The sequence below is a fragment of the Rutilus rutilus genome (genome assembly GCF_951802725.1).
Source record: "Rutilus rutilus genome assembly, chromosome: 21".
Classification (NCBI taxonomy): domain Eukaryota; kingdom Metazoa; phylum Chordata; class Actinopteri; order Cypriniformes; family Leuciscidae; genus Rutilus; species Rutilus rutilus.
This window is the reverse complement of record NC_140226.1, coordinates 25,512,501-25,532,331: the sequence shown is the minus strand read 5'-3', so window position 1 is coordinate 25,532,331 and position 19,831 is coordinate 25,512,501. Positions and strand designations below refer to the sequence as shown.

At 36.3% G+C, this 19,831-nt stretch overlaps 1 protein-coding gene across 1 annotated transcript; it reads right to left on the bottom strand.

The window, feature by feature from the left end:
* Positions 1-924: 924 nt before the first annotated feature.
* xdh (xanthine dehydrogenase) lies at positions 925-19,490 on the bottom strand. Its single transcript, XM_084393324.1, has 36 exons — positions 19,333-19,490; positions 19,130-19,187; positions 18,009-18,105; positions 17,079-17,187; positions 16,769-16,895; positions 16,601-16,662; positions 16,017-16,094; positions 15,551-15,646; positions 15,310-15,451; positions 14,750-14,842; positions 14,391-14,542; positions 13,803-13,896; positions 13,207-13,316; positions 12,614-12,798; positions 12,327-12,501; positions 11,151-11,240; positions 10,906-11,075; positions 10,557-10,683; positions 9,570-9,692; positions 8,397-8,493; positions 7,500-7,624; positions 6,686-6,819; positions 5,933-6,020; positions 5,759-5,845; positions 5,459-5,650; positions 5,239-5,384; positions 4,403-4,484; positions 4,221-4,316; positions 3,843-3,971; positions 3,375-3,449; positions 3,219-3,271; positions 2,953-3,067; positions 2,760-2,825; positions 2,488-2,676; positions 2,235-2,402; positions 925-1,584 (listed from the first exon to the last, which is right to left on the bottom strand). The coding sequence occupies exons 1-36, from the start codon at positions 19,411-19,413 to the stop codon at positions 1,534-1,536; spliced, it is 4,062 nt and encodes a 1,353-aa protein (XP_084249450.1). The 5' UTR covers positions 19,414-19,490; the 3' UTR covers positions 925-1,533.
* Positions 19,491-19,831: the final 341 nt, after the last annotated feature.

Below are 19,831 nucleotides of genomic sequence, written 5' to 3'. Positions count from 1 at the left end.
ACCGAATACATGGTCACTCTCAGAGGAGACTGGAGAGAGCTTTTCATTGACAAACACCATTATACAAAACTTAATAAGGTATCAGCCTTAACAAGAACTGTATGTCAGAACAGGCTTTTATTTAATATTGTGAGGTGTTTTACATTTTACATACATGTATTTCAAATACATAAATCATTTATCAACAATCCGAATTATGACTATTTAAATTAAATGAATATGGCAACAGTCTAACCTGTATCATACATAAAATGTACTATTTATATTTTAACAAACCATAATTGAGTTCAATTTTCATAAGAACATTCAAATTCTATATCATATTGGTATTTACCCAGCTAACAGGGAGCATTCTTAGAACTTTAGCTAACGTTTTGGCAAGGTTCTCTTAGTTCCTTCAGTAACATTAATAGAATGTTTGTTTAAACGTATCTGGTCTTTAATAATGTTCTCAAAACCTTAGCAGATAAACGTTATTTATACATTGGTCATGGAGTATTTTTCTGAAATGTTTTAGTCGGAAACCTTTTTAAATGCTTCCACTTATTTCAGAAAGATTAAAAAAGAAAATTTTCATAATGTGTGAAGAACGTTCACATAACCAAGAAAAAAACTTTTTAAATACATTTTAAAAACTGGTCATTTTGTTTTAAAGTTTTATTTCTGGGAACTTAATGGGAACATTAGCAAAACGTTCTTAGAACATATTTTTGTTAGATGGGTGGTAGTATTAGTATTTAAAGTGGCACTAAGCATTTTTTTGTGCTGTACTGTACACGCCAGTGTATTAGAAAAGCTGTTTGATTCTACATGAGTGTGGTTTCCATTTTCTATCATATTGAGATCACATGACCAGACCACTCACTTTATCTTGTTATCCCACTATTCAATAACATTTTTTTTTAATATATATATATATATATATATATATATATATTAATAATAATGGGTGACAAATGTGTATTTCTACAATGAGATTACATGAAAAAAATGATTAATGCACACTTTTAGTATATTCTTATAATGCTAGCTAAGCTTCGCTTAGAGCACAGAGAGCTGATAAAAACACAAATGCCTTTTTTCGCAGTATAATCTGCTCAGTACAACATCCTCAATCGTTCCGTTTCCTTGGCAGTTATCGTTAATCACTTAATGTCTGTGTTCACACTATTGTGCATTTTGAATGCTGAGAGCTTTTAAAGTCAACATCAATTTCCGTTTGCAACCCCTGTGTGAATGGGACTTGAAGTTATCCATCAGGAATTAAGTGGATTGTGAAAAGTCGACCGAATGTGCAATGCTTAAATAGTTATTTGGCAAATGGTTAACGTTATTCAATAGCCTATATATGCCAGCAGAAAAGGAAAGTTGTTTCAGGGGAACAGTAAGCTATAACAATTTGATTTGAAGATTACAAAGACAAACTAAATTTTTGCACCGATGATTCATTCCACAAGACAAAGAATGTGGATTAAGATTGTACATAGGGTCCATTTTGATTTCATGTTGACTTTAAATTGAGTTTGCTGTGTCTTACACATGCACTGCCCATGGAGTAAAGGTGCCAGGATCCGCAGGAGGACACTAAAACAAACACACACACACGTATTTAACGGTCAACAACACTTCATTAGGCCCTATCAGAAGCATTTGATATGATATCAACCATTAAACCACCTCAAATTTTATTTGAAATATATTTTATATATACACTACTATTCAAAAGTTTGGTGTCCACAAGATTTAAGTGTTTGAAATAAGTCTCTTATGCTCATAAAATATTATTACTTATAAATAAATGTTATTTATTCCTGTGATAGAAAAGCACAATTTTCAGCATTACTCTATTCTTCAGTGTCACATGATCCTTCAGAAATCATTCTAATATGCTGATCTGCTGCTCATTATCAACTTTGAAAACGGTTGCGCTTTTTGGGGAAACCGTGATAGTTTTTTCAGTGTTCGTTGATGAATAGAAGGCTCAAAAGAACAGTATTTATTTGAGACAGAAATGTTTTGTAACAGTGTAAATGTCTGTACTGTCACTTTTGATCAATTAAATGCATCCTTTCTGAATGCACATTTTAATTTCTGTCAAAAAAGAAATCATACTGAGCCCAAACTTTTGAAGAGTAGTGTCTGACTTGATTTGAGAAGGTCTGAAATGATCCTTGTTCAGATTTGATGCAATGTTTAATTTGCAGCTCTGTGAGCATTAAAAAGTTACTACATACCAGTTTAGTAAACTTGTCCTCACAGGCATTTCGTATCCGCTCAGGCGTGGCGGGGCTGTCCAGTCTGAAGGGTCCAGTCAGGCCAGACTCAGCCCTGGCAGCAGTGATGGCATCTTTAATGGCATAAAACACTGAGGCCGCCAGAAAAAGAGGAGGCTCGCCCACAGCCTGAGCACAAGCACACAGCCTTAAAGGTTAACAGACACAAACTATGATCTCACCGTGTGAAGTCGGTTGTTGTGGTGCGACCAACCTTTGAGGAGAAGATGGCCCTCTCGTTGGGAGCGTCTCTGAGCAGTGAGACCTTTAATTCAATTGGAATATCCCCAAATGCGGGAATCTTGTACATGCCAGGTCCGCGAGTATATAGGTAACCATCAGGAGAGTAGCGTAGTTCCTCTAGCGTGAACATACCTAAACCTTGCATGAACCCGCCCTCCACCTGCACACGCAGCCATAAATCAGATAATATTTATAATGAAATGACAATTGAGTGATCTGCTTTATTCATTTTAGATGAAATACCTGTCCAATGTCCAATGCTGGATTTAAACTCTTGCCCACATCCATGACTATGGACGTATGAAGATTCTGACAGGAGAGATTTAACTTTTTAGCTTGCTTCTCAAATATGTAATTTGTTATGTAGACCAGATGTCCTGTGGTCAGTAAAACTGGCATTTGAACATAATAAAGACACAATTAACATTGGCATTACCTTCTGTGTGCCAGTCAGACAATCTATCTCCACCTCTGAGACGGCCACGCCATAAGAAAAGTAGTTAAATGCCCTTCCTGAATTTGTGTCAAAGTCATAGCCAATATCTGGAGTCCTATAAAATATAATCGGATTAATTATAACTCTCATTTCTATGTGGACCAACATGATTAGCACTATAAAATGTGACAATGATCAAATTTATTGAAATGTATTAGAATTTGATGAGTTTATTAGTTGAAGAAAATATTAAGAAATGAACATACTTGTAAAATCCATTGATAGACAGGCTTACTCTGTCAAAATAGGCTGCTTTCACCTGCAATAGACATAATGTCAAATATATATATATACACACACATATACAGTATATATATTCAAACATTTACATTAAAAATTACATGAACAAAAAAGATACTGACCCAATCCTCCCAGCAGCCTTTGGGGTTTTTGTCTTTGTAAGGCTGAAGTCTTTGAAGTAAAGTCTTGCAAGCATTCTATGGGAAATTACAGGTTTGCGTGAAATTACTGATTATGACAAATGTTGATTTGAATTTTTTTTTATGTTTCTTGCTCACCAAGGTTGAATTTATTTGATCAAAAATACAGTAATACTATGAAATATTATCACAATTGAATATAATTGCTTTGTATTTTAATATACTTTAAAATGACTGTGGTAGCAAAGTTGAATTTTCAGCATCATTACTCCAGTCTTCAGTGTCACATGATCCTTCAGAAATTTTTTTTTTATATGATTCTTCGATGAATAGAAAGTAGTTTTGACTGTTACTTTTAATAAATTTAATGTAGATTTAAAAAAAAAATCTTACTGACCCCAAACTTTTGAAAGGCAGTGCACATAAAACGCATCATAAATTTGGCCTTACATAGACGGCCATGCCGTTAAGGTCTGAGGAGGCAGAGGCGGCCGTAGGGCTGGTGTTGGGAACTGTGTTAGTGCTGGTCTCTGAGATGTGTATCTTTGTGCAGGGGATTCCAAGAGTTTTACTGGCCACCTGCACAAAACAAAGATTAATATAAAAAGCTCTGATCAACATTATATATATATATAGATAGATAGATAGATAGATAGATAGATAGATAGATAGATAGATAGATAGATAGATAGATAGATAGATAGATAGATAGTGTGTGTGTGTGTGTGTGTGTGTGTGTGTGTGTGTGTGTGTGTGTGTGTGTGTGTGTGTGTGTGTGTGTGTGTGTGTGTGTGTGTGTGTGTGTGTGTGTGTGTGTGTGTGTATTACCTGGACCATTTTAGTATGCAGGCCCTGCCCCATCTCTGTTCCACCATGAGTTAGTAGAACAGAACCATCTGAATACACAAGTACTAATGCTCCTGCCTGAATCAGAAATGTACATCACAAACTTATATACCCAATCACCTCTTTCTAAGAATTATTTAGAGCCTGAGAGGAAGAGGACTGACCTGGTTGAGGAAGACAGCAGTGAAGCTGATACCAAACTTGGTGGGAATGATGGACAACCCTCTCTTGGTCCAACGGTGCTGCCTGGAATGAAAGGATTACAGCAGTTCTTACCCAACAAGCTTTGCAGTACCTGAACTAAACATATTTACAGTAACATCCAAATAAAATCCCTTCATAAAAATTACATCATTTGCTGCTCTGTGTCAGTTTAGTATTATTACTATACTGTAATAATATTTATATAAAAAAAAAATTCTAGTTTTCATTTTAGTTTTAGTAATTTTTACAAGTGCTTTTTGTCATTGTTAGTTTTTTCATAACTCTATTTAGCTTTAATTTATTTTTATTTCAGTTTTATTTCTTCAACTCAAACTTATTCATTTCAGTTAGATGCCAACACATTCCTATCATTCTTTTAATTTTGTTAAGTTTGTCATCTAATATAACAGTAGTTTTATTTTAGCTTTATTTCAAGTAACGAACATGATCTTACTTTTAAAAAATGTATTTTAACTTTAGTTAACAACTCTGACGCTGCTCTATTGACACTGAAGTGTATTGAATATGATCAACATCAAAATGTATTTAATCTGTTTATTTTTCATTAGTTATTTATAGATTTTATTTGATAGGTTTTACATCATAATTTGTATTATTTGTACATTTTGAGTGTTTTTTTTTTTCTATTTATTTACATTTTTATTAATTTATTTTTTAATAAGGCACCAAAAACTGTTTAATTTAATTTCCACTACACTTATCTCAAAATATCAAAGAAAACATGTCTCGTTAAACAGCACAAACTCTCAGCTTAATATATATAAGTATTTCAGACCTGTTGTATTGTTCCACCGCATCCTTGCGCTTGTTGAAGTCTGAGATCTGCATGCACTCCTCCCAGCAGCGATTAATGGTAAACTGGTCCAGACATTGATTAAAGGGCGTGATATCTCCCTCCTTGTACATGTTCAACTTCCTCACCTGGAATTAGTAAAGGATCCCGTTACAAGTGATCTGTGTGGACTATGAGAGAGAGAGAGAATTGCAGTATGAACCTCTTCTGCCGGCAGACCACAGCTCAAAGCCACATCACTCATCCAGCTCTCTGCGATCATCATGCCCTGCGGCCCACCGAAGCCTCTGAACGCAGTGTTAGACGGCAGGTTGGTTTTACACAAGTAGCCTGTGCCACGAATGTTAGGAATGTTGTAGGAGTTTTCCATGTGGAACAGTGCCCTCTCCATGATCTGTGGATTGAGACACAATTTTAGGCTTGGAGGGTAAGAATTTCTTGTAATGCGTCTCGTTGACCACCAGGGGGAACAGATGTTCAAAACTTTGGGATGCCTACTCACTGACAATGACAGGTCCTGTGAATTGCCTGCATTGTTGTAGAGTGTCACATCAAGTGCCATCACTCTTCCACTGTTCATGTAACCAACCTAGACATGTGATTACAGAGAGATCGTGTCTGAGAAAAGTCTAACAAGGTCAAGGACAATATTTGGCTAATTTGCAACATTTCTCACCTTGTAACGACCAAAGAATGGATGCCGACCACCTGTGACCAGCATGTCCTCATCGCGATCTAACATGCAGCGAACCGGTCGCTTGACCCTGGAAGAAAAAGACGAAACAAAATCTTCAACTTCCACAATGTGACATATAGCCTACCTTTATATGTACTCGATGTACTCGTTACATCATTCCGATGTACTCGTTACATCATAAGAAGAATGGCATCTACGCTAATGTTAGTCTTTCCGTTTATTCCGAGGTTTACTGAAGTCAGCCGGACCCGGGCCGTATCCAGATCAGACGGTGGACCTGCGCCTGGACACGACCACAACGCATCCCTGAGGTGCCAGCCTCATCAGCCCTGTGAAGGCCTCATGGACACCTCAACAAACCCGTCTCCATACCGGCGTGATGACTCCGACCTCCAACCAGATGGAACTGGATAAATATTGTGAATGTTCTGATCCAATCTGACTTCTGACCTGTAATGCTGCCTGAATCATAATCCTACACTGTTCGTTTGTTGGCCAGAGGTGAACTGGCCCCTGACTGAGCCTGGTTTCTCCCAAGGTTTTTTTTTCTCCATTCTGTCACTGATGGAGTTTTGGTTCCTTGCCACTGTTGGCTTGGCTTTTGGCTAGCTTAGTTGGGGGACATTTAATATTCAACAATATTATTGATCTGCCTTACTTAGGGTGGACGATGACAAAATTTTCTTCTAGAAACAAACTTTGTTGTATTGTTATTATATTGAGTTTTCATACGTATGCGCAGCAACAGCAACCACTGTGGAGAGAATGGTGCTCCGACTCTCTTTCCCTCCAAATCCTCCTCCCATCCTCTTTACACGACACATGATCCGGTTGGCAGGCACTCCTAGAGCTTTAGCCACAAGGGCCTGAGCCAAACACAGCAAATCATTTCCATAAGGACAGTACAATGAACATTATATTTTGCAACATTAATAATCCAGTCACATTTTTGTTACTAATCAATTAACCATCCATCCATCCATCTGTCTGTCCGTCCGTCTATCTGTCTGTCTGTCTATGTATCTATCTATCTGTCTGTTTAATGATCTGTCTGTCTATCTACTGTATCTGCTTCTCCGTCTGTCTGTCTGTCTGTCTGTCTGTCTACTGCATGTGCTTGTCTGTCTGTCTGTCTGTCTGTCTATCTGTTTATCTATTTAATTAACTGTCTGTCTGTCTGTCTATCTATCTAATTATCTGCTTGTCTCTCTATCCATCCATCCATCTATTATTTATTATTTAACTAAGTTTTATTTTATGATTATTATTAAACTATAACAATATCAATCATTTTAATTTTTTATTATAATTAAATAAGTATATTATTTATTCATTATTTTTATATGATTATTATTAGATAAAATGTACATTAATCAAATATTGTTTATTCATTTTAATTTTTTTAAATAAAAAAACTCAGACAATATTTTGTCAAGCTTCCATCACCATTTTTATGTCTTATGCCATCATATAAATTCAGTTTAGATTGAGAATGTCATTTAGATTGAGAATCCCCTACAGAAAGTAATTCTTTTTATATGTTTACTTGAGTCTTGGTGGGCGCCTGTGTGGAAACAAACAGCTCCATTTCTCCATCCTCTCCACGAGGGACAGCCAGCGTGCAATTAGTCTCCAGATAAAAGTGTTCCTGTCCTCCAATGTGCATCTCACCTGCAGAATCACATATTTGGAGTCAGCTCATCAAATTAAAGAGAATTTATAATCAGGTACAGACTTCCTGTTTCATTAATAAACATATGCTTTTAAATAATACGACTCTTTTATTAGATACTTTTTTTATTCAGAAAGAGGCTTGATGCAGTGTATCACAAGCTATGTTTCCATCCAAAGTTGTGAATGCGCAAATATTGGAATATCGCATTAGTGAATAAAGCATCGTTTCCAACTTTTTTCTTCCTTGGAAATTGGCCCAAAATATCTGTAATAAAAACGGAAGTTGCTGCAATCAAGGACGCCTTTGACTCTTTTTTCCTACATTATAAAGGAGTTTCATCTCAAAACGCACAGACAAAACGCAATAAATGCTGTCGTGTTATTTTGCGTTTAGATGATGGTGTTTGGGAACACAATCATGTGAGGCGTTTCTGGCTGGGAATTAAACCAAATTATTTTGATGACAGACTTTGGCTCAGGCATTTCAGAAGAAATAAAACTACATTCGAGATGCTGTGATGTGATTAGTCTGCTGGTTAGTCCAGATATCCAATCACATCCACTTGTGAACAAAAAAAAAAAAAGACAAAAAAATGTGCATTAAAAATAGAAAAAATATTATCAAAATGAAATGGAATAAGCTTTCTGGACCAAAAAAAAAGAAGATTTTTTTTTTTTTTAGGGCTTTGGGTTATTTTGACCCGTGACGTGAGGAACTCTTTTGTTACAATTACAGGAGATTTAGGGTTAAATAGAAACATGGTTATACCATTCAGTGTGTGATCAGAGTCTTTGAATCCTTGTGCAACATCTCCTCTCTCTATACTTCTCACCGGCTGATAGAAGGACTTGTTGGTAATAGCATCCTGTTTGAAAGAGTGAACGCAAACATGTTAGCAAACCAGTCAAGCTTATCTTTATGCGCTGTGTGTAAAAAAAAAACTTTTACAAGCTTGTTGCTCTGAAAACCTTGAAAAATCCTGTTATGTAATGATGACAGCAGGAGTAATGGTGAGAGGTTAGATCACATAACTAAATGTTTTGCAATAATATTGTAGATCAGTGGTACTGGGTCGAAAACCAAAAGTGATTTGTAGGTCTGTAGCCATTATCAGAATTAAATTTTAAACATTTACTTTTGTTCAATATGCAACTTTAAAGGGATTATTCACCCAAAAATGAAAATTAGCCCATGATTTACTCACCCTCAAGTCATCCTAGGTGTATATGACAGTATATGGCAATACATTTCCTGGCTCTTCCAAGTTTTATAATGGCAGTGAATGGCTGTTTCTGTTTTAAAGTACATAAAAGTGCATCCATCCATCATAAAAGTGCTCCACACGGCTCCAGGGGGTTAATAAAGGCCTTCTGAAGCGAAGCGATGCGTTTGTGTAAGAAAAATATTCATATTTAACATGTTCCAAAGTAAAATTCTAGCTTCCGGCCAAATGGCTATACGCAGTCTACTTACGCCTAATGTGCAACTTAAGACGTCAGAAGTAGCGTAGTGCGTCATGGCGTAGCGTAAATAGCAGCAGTACGTCGCATTACTCGCATAAGTTACGCTTAGACTTAAGTCGAATCCGTATGTTCGTTTGGCCGGAAGCTAGTTATTTTACGCATCGCTTCACTTCATAAGGCCTTTATTAACCCCCTGGAGCAGTGTGGAGAACTTTTATGATGGATGGATGCACTTTTATGTACTTTAAAACAGAAACAGCCATTCACTGCCATTATAAAGCTTGGAAGAGCTTATATAATTAAATATAACTCCGATTGTATTCGTATGAAAGAAGAATGTGATATACACCTAGGATGACTTGGGCTAACTTGGGCTAACCTAGGGTGAGTCATGGGCTAATTTAAATTTTTGGGTGAACTATCCCTTTAAGTCACCACTTTAAGTCTATTGTGTGTATGTGCGCACATAAATACAAACCTGAATAGTGACAATCACAGGCTGCAGTTCCTCATAGCTGATCTTCACAGCTTTGGCTGCTCTTTGAGCATGAGCCTGTGTGTCTGCCACAATGGCCCCCACTATATGTCCAACACATGTGACCTAGCATGAAAGATCAATGTGGGGAAGAAAACCATGAACTCTTCATGAATGAATAATAGTGACAAATAATTTGTAAGACGTATCAAACACACACTAAGTATAAAAAGTTTGAGGCAGGTATGATTTTTTTAATGTTTTTAGACAGAAAGCTATGCTCATCAAGGCTGCATTTGATATATTTTAAAATGTCATTTATTCCTGTGATGACAAAACTGAATTTTCAGCATTATTACTCATTACAGTCTTCAGAAATCATTCTAATATTGCTGATTTGCTGCTCAAGAAACATTGCTGCTTAATATTTTTGTGGAAACCGTGATACCTCTATACAGAAACGTCAAAAGAAGTTATTTGAAATAGAAATGTGTTTAAAAAGTCTTTCCTTTCACTTTTGATCAATTTAATGTGTCCTTATAAAAAGTAAAACTAACAACTTTAGTTTTTCACTATAAGCCAATAAAGGTCTTTGCTGCAAATGCCTGGCATTTTTTACTGTACCACGTCCAAGATGCTTAACCATTAAAGAACATGTCAAAGTGTAACTGCAAATATAAATGATTATGCCGTTAAAAGATGCTTGATCATACAATAGCCAAGCCAGTCTGCAGTCAAATGAGATGCATGTGAGAAACATTTTGCACGGGGATCCATCTACTATACTGTACGTCTGTCACATGTGCATGACGTCATTTGCTACAACTTCTGAACGATACACTCAGTTTTGCAAGGGAAATGTAAAAGCCATTGTCTTATGGTGGCCTAATCCCCGATTTACTCTGCATCAACAGTCTTCTATATAAGAGGCAAACAATACATCATTAGAAATATTGCACAGAAAATGCACTAAAATATAGATTAATCCACCTTGTCATCTGCAAAAACGGTCTCGTCACAGAAGACAGGTCCTGTCATGTTACTTCCAGGAATGTCTTTGGCAGAGATAAATGCAACCACTCCAGGAACCACTATTGCATCAGAGGTGTCAATTGACCTACATTAAAAACAGGAATACACGTAGTTAACAATATTGGATAAACATTGTCTCAGATCACAACAATCTAGTTCAGAACTGAACCTTTTTATGACATGAGGTTCATAAAAACAAAGTAGGCTCTCTTTAACATCATCACTGTGCATGTGATAAGTCATATAGATGGTTTTAACCCAATATTAAATCATTCCAAAACATGACGTGTGTCCTTTTTCAACTAACTTTATGAGGGCATGAGCTTTAGTGCTTGTGACCAAAGTCAAATGGAGCTCATTTTCATAACAGGGTATGTCGTCACAGTAGATCGCTTCTCCTGTGGCCTGCTTAAGAGCGGAGAGGTGCATGATCGGCTGCCCCACTACATCACCACTATTAAGACCAGGGGGAACTGCCTGCAAACAAAGAAATAAAGTTAAGCAATCTGCCAAAACAATACACAGATAAAGCAAAGCTTTATTTATATGTACCTGGTAGAGCTGTACACTGGATGGTGAGTCCAACTGGAAGAGCTCAGTAGCTGTAGCATACTCAGGCCGGATGTCTTCCACATTCACACCCTGTGGAGACACAGATTACAATTAAAGTCACCGTGAAATCAAAATCGACAATTCTTGGGTTTTATGGAATATTACAGAATTTATTATAAATGATTTATCTATGCACATCATTATTATTATTTTTAATTAATGTGCCCTCCTATTCTTTAATCAAAATAACTTCCCCTCCCTCTTGCAGCTTCTTAAATAACCGCAAAGAGTTGTGAGAACATCAGATCCGCGTCAGATCCGGGTAATTTGCGTCAGCTCTTAAAGTGACGTCAGCCTAATATTCCTGCTGCTGTCTGTCATTAATGTTAATCAAACAACAAAAGACAAAAATAAAATAACTCACAGCTCTTGACTGATTCACTTTTGTAGCTTTAATAAGGATTAATATATATATATATATATATATATATATATATAGATAGATAGAGGCACAGCAGGTAAAAATCAGATTAAATTAAAAGTTGTTATATATTTTAAAGCATATTAAATGTTAAAATGAAGGCTCTCACTCATACGGTAATGCTGAATGGCTATAATTACTCATTTCATCCACAGAAATTGAGAAAGATCCATTTCATCAGTAGCTTTATTGTGATACTGGCCTTCATTCATATTCAGTAAAGAGATGCCATTAAGTAAACATTTAAACTATACCATCTTTATGTTGTTTCCACATTTCAATATGAAATTATACAAAAAATATAATTATAATTAACACTTGAATGTTGGGTGCGATTAATTGTAGAAAAATGTGAGATTAATTTGTTGTTGTTGTTTTTTTGTCGATTGACAGCACTAATTTGTATTTAAATGATTGATTTATTTAGTAATTTATTAAAATTACGTCGGAGCCAATAGCCTTGTGGGCAGCGCACCGACTTATATACAGTAATGTACGACCCGGGTTTGTTTCCGGGCTTGGGGTCCTTTGCCGATCATATTCCCCTCTCTCCACCCCTTGCTTTCCTGTCTGATCTCTACACTGTCCTATCCAATGAAGGCATAAAAAGGCCCAAAAATATAAATTTTAATTACTTCTGTTTTGAAATTTGTCTTGAATGTGTAAGTGTGCAAAAAACAAACAAACAAAAAAACCTCCATCTCCAGGTTCAGAGCCAGTTTGTGCTGAACAGTGAGGAAGAACTTGTAGAAGAGGCTGATAGTCAGTGTGCGCCTGTATGTCACCATCCCACCAGGAGCTGAGGGAGACAGACTCATCTCCTCAGCCAATGAGGTGCAGGCTTCCTCTAGAAGCTCCTCGTTCCATTGCCTGCAATCAAATAACAATTCTGTGAAACTGATGCAGTCATTCTGCTCACGATTCAGGAATGAGGCTGAATGTCAATTTTTTTTAATAAAATTTGCCGGCTATCATCTTCTACCTGTTGAGCAACTTGTTGCATGTGGCCGTGGCAAGGACAGTCACAGCAGCCATTCCTCCATAGCTTATCCGGATACTCTCCACTATATTGGATTTCTCCTTGAAGAATACATTCATCCCGCATGTGACAATGGAGATGTCATCCTCCTTGCGAGGGGACTGTTTGAAGGCTGAGAAGTACTGGCCCTAAAAATGATTTGAAAGAACGACTGATTCATCACACTGAGATACCGACATCAATATCAAACCAGTATAACTTTCTCTTTTTTCAGCTGAACACAAAAGGAGAAGGGTTAAAGAAAAAACAAGAATTATGGAAAGATTCTAAACGTAAATGGCTTTCCACACACAAAGCCTTCAGAAAACTTCCAATATAGCAAACAAGTCATATGGACCAATTTTGGAGCTCGACAGTCCAGATCACCATTCATTTTCATTATATGTGAAAGAGTAGCCATGATTCTTCAAAATCTCTTTTGTATTACACAGAGGATAGAACATCATATGGGTTTGGAACAACATTAGGGTGAGTAATAGATGACAAAATGATCATACTTTCAATTAAAACATTTATTTTGAAAATAATCTGCAGACCTTTTTTGTGTATGGAATCACAATGGACAACAGAATCTCCTCTGGCTTCAAAGCGGTCTTCCTATAACCAGGAAAGAACTTGTCATCCATTTCAAGAACACGTTTCTCCCCTTAAAATATCAGAAAAAGATTTTTGTAGAATTTTTAAAACATACATTAAAAGTTAAATTCATACAAAAATGTATTTTTGCTGTCATAAAATCTGTAGAACAAAGAACATGGAGACTATGTCAAGAAAACATACAAGGTCAACACCCTACAGTACATGTTGACTGTACTGTGAAAGTCCTATTTAGCTTCCAGTATCCTTAACCGCTGCCCTATGTACCACAATCATTCAATCGGATGCCAAACACTGGGAAACTGTACATTTTTGACAGTATCTCTAATTTCCTACAGAATTGCAATTGACTACTACAGTAATTACCACCATAACATTCAGACTCCAGCCAGAATGCATGTAAAATGAGTGGCATAGAATATTTTCATAGAATGTTTTCTCTGTTCTCTGTATTCTGTATCAGATCTAGAACTTTTACAACCTTTGATCCTTGATCAGGGGGTGGGGGGTGGGGGCTGGGGGCGGGGTGCTGTACCTTTGGCCATCACCGTGAGTTTGCAGCCAGCTGCCATAAACACAGGGTTGAGGTCTGAAATGGGACTCGCTGTCATAATATTGCCACCAACAGCCTGAAAGCATTAAAATGATATTTAAGTAACTGAAATGAATCAGTGATATCTTTAAATCACAGGTTGGATGATTAAAGCATGATTCACCAACCATGTGACTTATAAATTCATTCATAATCATTTATGTTTTATTGTTCAAGTTAGGCATTTCATTAAGTTAAACAGTCATAAAACACCTTGTCAACACTTTGTTTTGATGTATTAGTAGAGTATCAGTAGACTGTATGCTTAATATCTGCACACTTTATTTTGATGGTTCCCGAACAGACATTCTACTGACTATAAGTAACTTTGCAAGTACATTTCACCTTATTCTACTAACCCTAACCCCACACCCACCCCTGACAGTCAACTAATAATCAAGTAATACTCTAATCAGTTATTTGACATGAAGGTGCAATGTTACTTACAGTCAACAGAATGTCTAAAGGAGACCATCAAAATAAAGTGTAACCAACGCTGTGTCACTTTTTGTTTTCAGGAACATGACATACCGCAACATTTCGGATCTGCTGTCCTGCAAACCAGCGCAACTGCTCAAGAACAGCCTTAAAGATCTCCGTCTTTTGAGCGGGCAAATTCTTCACCGCTGCATGCAACACATCCCCCAACACAGTCAACGTCACTGATGCGCCAACCTGGATGCCTGTGAACCACATGCTTGTTACAGCCGAGATTAACCGTCAACTATCAATTAACCTAAGCAGTGAAATGCCACTGAAAGACTGAAGACAGATGAATGCACATACAGTTCTGACTCTATAATGTCTTATATGTCTCATAATGTATTGTATTGACAAATAATATTTGCTTCAAATTATCGAACAACAGTCATTAGGTATATGACTCTTACCATCCTGAGTGTGTTGGATGATGTTCAGTTCTGGGATGTAAGCTGGTGCCAGAATCACAGGGTAAAGAAGGTTTTTGAACTTCATCTCAATGCCTAGAACAGAGACTCAAAACAATTAAAAACTTGATCCCATAATGTTTTGCATTGAGTTCTTTAAGTACTGCACAAAGAAATAATGTGTGTATTTTTGCCTTGCCTTGCGGTTGAGTGAATAATTAAGTCACTTGTTTTATTCCTGAATGAATCAACATTTTGAACAAAACAGTTGAGTGAATGATTAAATGACTCCCTATTAAATACAGTCACTTGTCGCAACCTACTGGCATAACAATGTAACATGCAGAAAGAATGGTTTCTGGACATATTTCTGGCGAGATTTTGAAGCACGCATCTGATGGACACTTGAGGCTACGCAACTGACACTGTAGGTCACGTGCCAATGATAACATGACGAATGTAGTACATCCAGATTACATTCTTACTATTATAAAATCAAATTCAAGGACCGGAACTAACTGTATAATTTATACTATTTTCATCTTAATGTATGTGGGCCTCACCAACTTCTGTGTTCCCAACCACTAGTTTAGCGTTCGGAAAGGTCGCCTTCAGCTCCAGGAGTTCCTTGAGGGAGCTGGGTTGAATCCAAGCGACTCTTTCCCCTATAAACCTCAACTCTCTTTGGGGCTGTTTACTCAGACTCTGTAGAGCACAAATATAACTTAAACTGTTGATGCATCCATTTAATGCAGTAATCAGCCATTTTACTATGATGGTCATTCAAACTTATTTTATACACACCATGAGCTCAGGCGGGAAAATTATCTCTTGTGTCGGGTCCAGTGGCATAAACTCTGATTGGTCATACAATTTTTCAGCTGAAAGTGTTGAATTGTCCTAAAAATAGAGAAAGAAATGTAAAAAATATTTGTGAAAGTACAAACGGGCAACTGGTGCCACTCAGATCCCTAACAGAGATATACCTTGCAGATGAAAAGTCCTTAGATAACATTTAACACTGATAGGCAGTACTGTGATTGTGAAACAGTGATCTTGAAGTGTCTGTTTGTTTCATGGTTGTAGATTTTACCTCACATGCTTGTTCAAACATGTGACTGGTTTCTTATGAGAATGCAATGGCTGCCATGTCATTGATTTCATATCCAACTATGCTAAATGTTTATCATGAATGGAAAGACTTAAGGACAAAAACGTGCTTGTGCTCAGAGAAAATAGAGCATAGTGTCTGGATGTCTGTTCTACTCACATCGACATTCTCTTGTGTGTTTCCATTAGTCATACAGCAGCCATTCGTTTGTCCTTTCCCACCACAACATCCTCCGTCCTGAAATTAAAAGAGGCAGATATTAAACAAAAGATATTGCCTATGGTAATTCTGATTATTTTACAGCAATATTCCTTATATCAGCTCAGACTACCTGGAAATATTAATCTTGTACTTGAAATAAGCCAAGATGATGGCTGTCAACTGTTTGTCAACTGTCAACTGTCTACCGTCAACTGTTTGGTTACCAACATTCTTTAAAAAATCTTCTTTTGTGTTCAACAGAAGAAAGAAACTCATTCAGGTTTGGAAAAACTTGAGGGTGAGTGAATTATGACAGAATGTTCATTTTTGGGTGAATTATCCCTTTAAGCACTTTTTAGCTGCACTTTGGGGCAAATTATCATTTGGATATATGTCAAAATAGATAGTTCTTAAAAAAAGAAAAAAGAAAGTACAATCAACATGGATGTTTAAGTCATATCAACTTATTGATCATATATTTTTTTAGTGTACACCCATAAACTCCCACTTACTCTCACAAACTATTATATATATAATTTTACCTTCGTGAATGTCCTGTAGCCTTCCAGAATAGGTCTGTACCCAGTACAGCGACATAAATTGCCTGTGTGCAACCAATTTTAAAAACCAAAAGATTTATTTAAAAAAAATAAAAATTACCTTAAGGGATAAAAGTTAACAAAATGCAGAAGTTATGACTATTAATATACCTTGAAAGGCCTCCTGAATGTCATGCATGGTGGGTTGAGGGTTGTTTCTTAAAAGAGCGTACATAGACATCACAATTCCTGGCGTGCAGAACCCACACTGTGACCCATGAGTCTTTGCAATTCGCTCCTGGATTAAAAGATTATTGTCGTCAGAGATATTACACCACAAGTGAGCAGAACAGCAATATATCAAGTTATGCAGATAATGTTGAAACTGTAATGAATGGAGGAAGGAAAAGTGGTTATAAATGTTATGTAATCTGACATCCTTCTCTCATTATTATCTGAGAAAATAAGATAAAATTGAGACCTGTACAGGATGGAGTTTGCTTGCCACACTGCCGATGCCCTCCACGGTTGTTATTGCACAGTGATGCACAGAGCATAGAGGAGCCAAACAGGCATTGACCGCATAGTGACTTAAAGAGTGTCATTAAGGACTTAAGTCTGGCATAAGTTTCAGAATCCTTTAACAATTATATTTAAATCGTTAACAGTTATCATCATGAATCTGGTACAGATTCCAACTTATTGCAAGATGGGAGTTGTGACAGATTTTTTAACTAATCATAATTGTAACATCTAAACTTACTTCTCTTTTCTAAACTCTTACTTCTCTCATTTTACTCAGAAAAATATTTTTGTCGATGCAAAATTCTGAGATGCTGATCAGACAGTATCAAAAATATACTAGTCTCATGACATATTGAGTAATCAACTGAACTATTTTTATGATCTGAGATCCAAGTTTGCTCCTTCCTAGTAACAGAAGGGTTTGCATATGAAGAACCAATCAAACTGTAGGGAAATTATGTAATGTATCATGTCATTTTTGCCATTCTCCTATTCTATAAAAACTGTTGTATTCTTTTTGCTGGTGGGATTCTCTCTGATCCTCCAGCCGTGATTAAAGCACATTCAAAGGCATTGTCTGGAGTCTGTCTAGTTAATGCTGCGCAGCAAGTTAGTTAGTGGAACAAGCTATTTAGCGAAACACTAGACCTTATTCCCAAGTGATAGTGTTCGACGTCGTTCGACTCTTAGTCGGGGTTAGAATTCGGTCAGGTAACTATAATTCTTAGGCATTTTATGAGGTCAGAATAGCTACACTTAGGCGTCAACCCGAGTGGTCAGAGGTGAACTCAACTGAATATAATATTTTCAGGTGTCAGGGACACTCGGTTCAACTTAAGTCAGGTGCATAGGGGAAAAATCTACCACAGAGAACATAAAAAGATACATAATCCGGTTTTGATGTGGATGATATTTGGACACCATTACAGTGCAGGCTCCACAACCTCCTTCAGCACATCCCAGTTTGGTTCCTGTCAGACCCACTGCAAGCATCAACACTAAGGAAAACAGTCACACTGAAAAAACAACAGTCTTACAAAACCAGTGTAGGCCTAAATAAGTAATACAAAATTACTACAATGTACAAAATGTTGGTAATGTACAATTTCAAGGTCAATCTCTTTAGTCCAAAATGACATATTTGGATCAATAAATCTCACTTGTATCAGTAGTGGTGTAATGTAAATGATTGATGAAGTTAACAAAAATTAACCAATGGTTAATGCTGAAAAAAAATGCTGTTACAGATTATTTCTACACTGTAAAAACTTATGATCCATAAGTTATGACAACATTTGTTTTAAAATTGCTTAAATAAGTAATTTGCAACTTTTTTTATGTTATACAAGATACATTTTTTTAAAGTCAGTTAAAGACAATTTAAGTTTAAATGACTTACACATTCAAGTTGCTTGTACTTAAAATAAAAAAAAGGCAGGAATTTTTTTTTTTTTTTTTTTTTTTTTTTTACAGTGTACCTGGTTTGACTTTTACTAAGTACTTTTGTTGGTGTAAAATCTAATTGATTCATATTCTGTAATATTAATCAAATTTAGGAGTTTTTACCAAAATGCAGGGGGAATAAAATCAACAAAATTCTCCAAAACTGTTAATTTATTAAATTTCTCTCAAAAAGTTCTATCATTTAAGTATTTTATACAATCATACTGTATAGATACAAGAATAAGGGACAGGCTTGATCACATATAGAAACAAATCAGCACTTTTCATGAGCAAAGACAACAAAATGAAAGTGATGCAATGAAATAAACTGACCGACAGTGATGTGAGCAAACCTCATGAATAGTCAAAGGGACCATATCCCAAGCAGGTAGCAAACAATTCAGTTTAACCAAAAACATAACTTCAGAAGATAGAAATATGCTGTGGTTATTATGGTCTAATAATGTAAAAAAAAAAAAAAAAAAAAAAAAAAAAAAAATTTGAGGACAAAAAGCTTTCAGTTTCAACACAGAGACTACGCAGAACAATAGATCAAAAGGATACAGCTTCTCCTTAGATATGTCAAGAGGGTTACCTCAGGCTCTGCATTCTTCTCAGTGATCTGCACAGAATTAATTATGGAAAATACATGTTTGGCCGTGGTTACTGGCTAACAACTTTAACCCAGGGGAAAAAGCAGAAGCAAAAAAGTTGAAACACGTAGTGAAACTCATAAAACAATGTAACCTATTCATTTCTCAAATTACCTTTTTTCCATTGACGAAGAAAACGAGGTCATCCCCTGAAGAATGAAATTTATTCTTAATCTCGTCCGCTGTGATCGACATTTTAATTCCCAGTGTTTCCCACAGTATCCTGAGATCAAATCCGTGAGAGGAGCGCTACTGTCACTGTTATAAGTGAGCTGACGAACTATGAGCGCTGCGTCACGTGACCAGATTCTTATCGATACAGGATTCTCATGTATGGAGAATCACATTTGGGAAGGTTGGTTAAAAAATAAAACAATAAAAATGTGTTGTTTCAGCTCACAAGTAGTCAAGAGAATTGATTACGTTTAATTTCTGAAACCCTGAATAAGTTCAATAGAAATGACAGGCGGTACTGCACTGAATTTTCTGTCTGTAATTGTGTAACACTTTTTGACACTTTATGAACTTTCTAAAGTAATAACATAAATTATACTTAATTGCAAGCAAAGCAAGTAACCCTACACATGTTATATATATATATATATAGGCTATG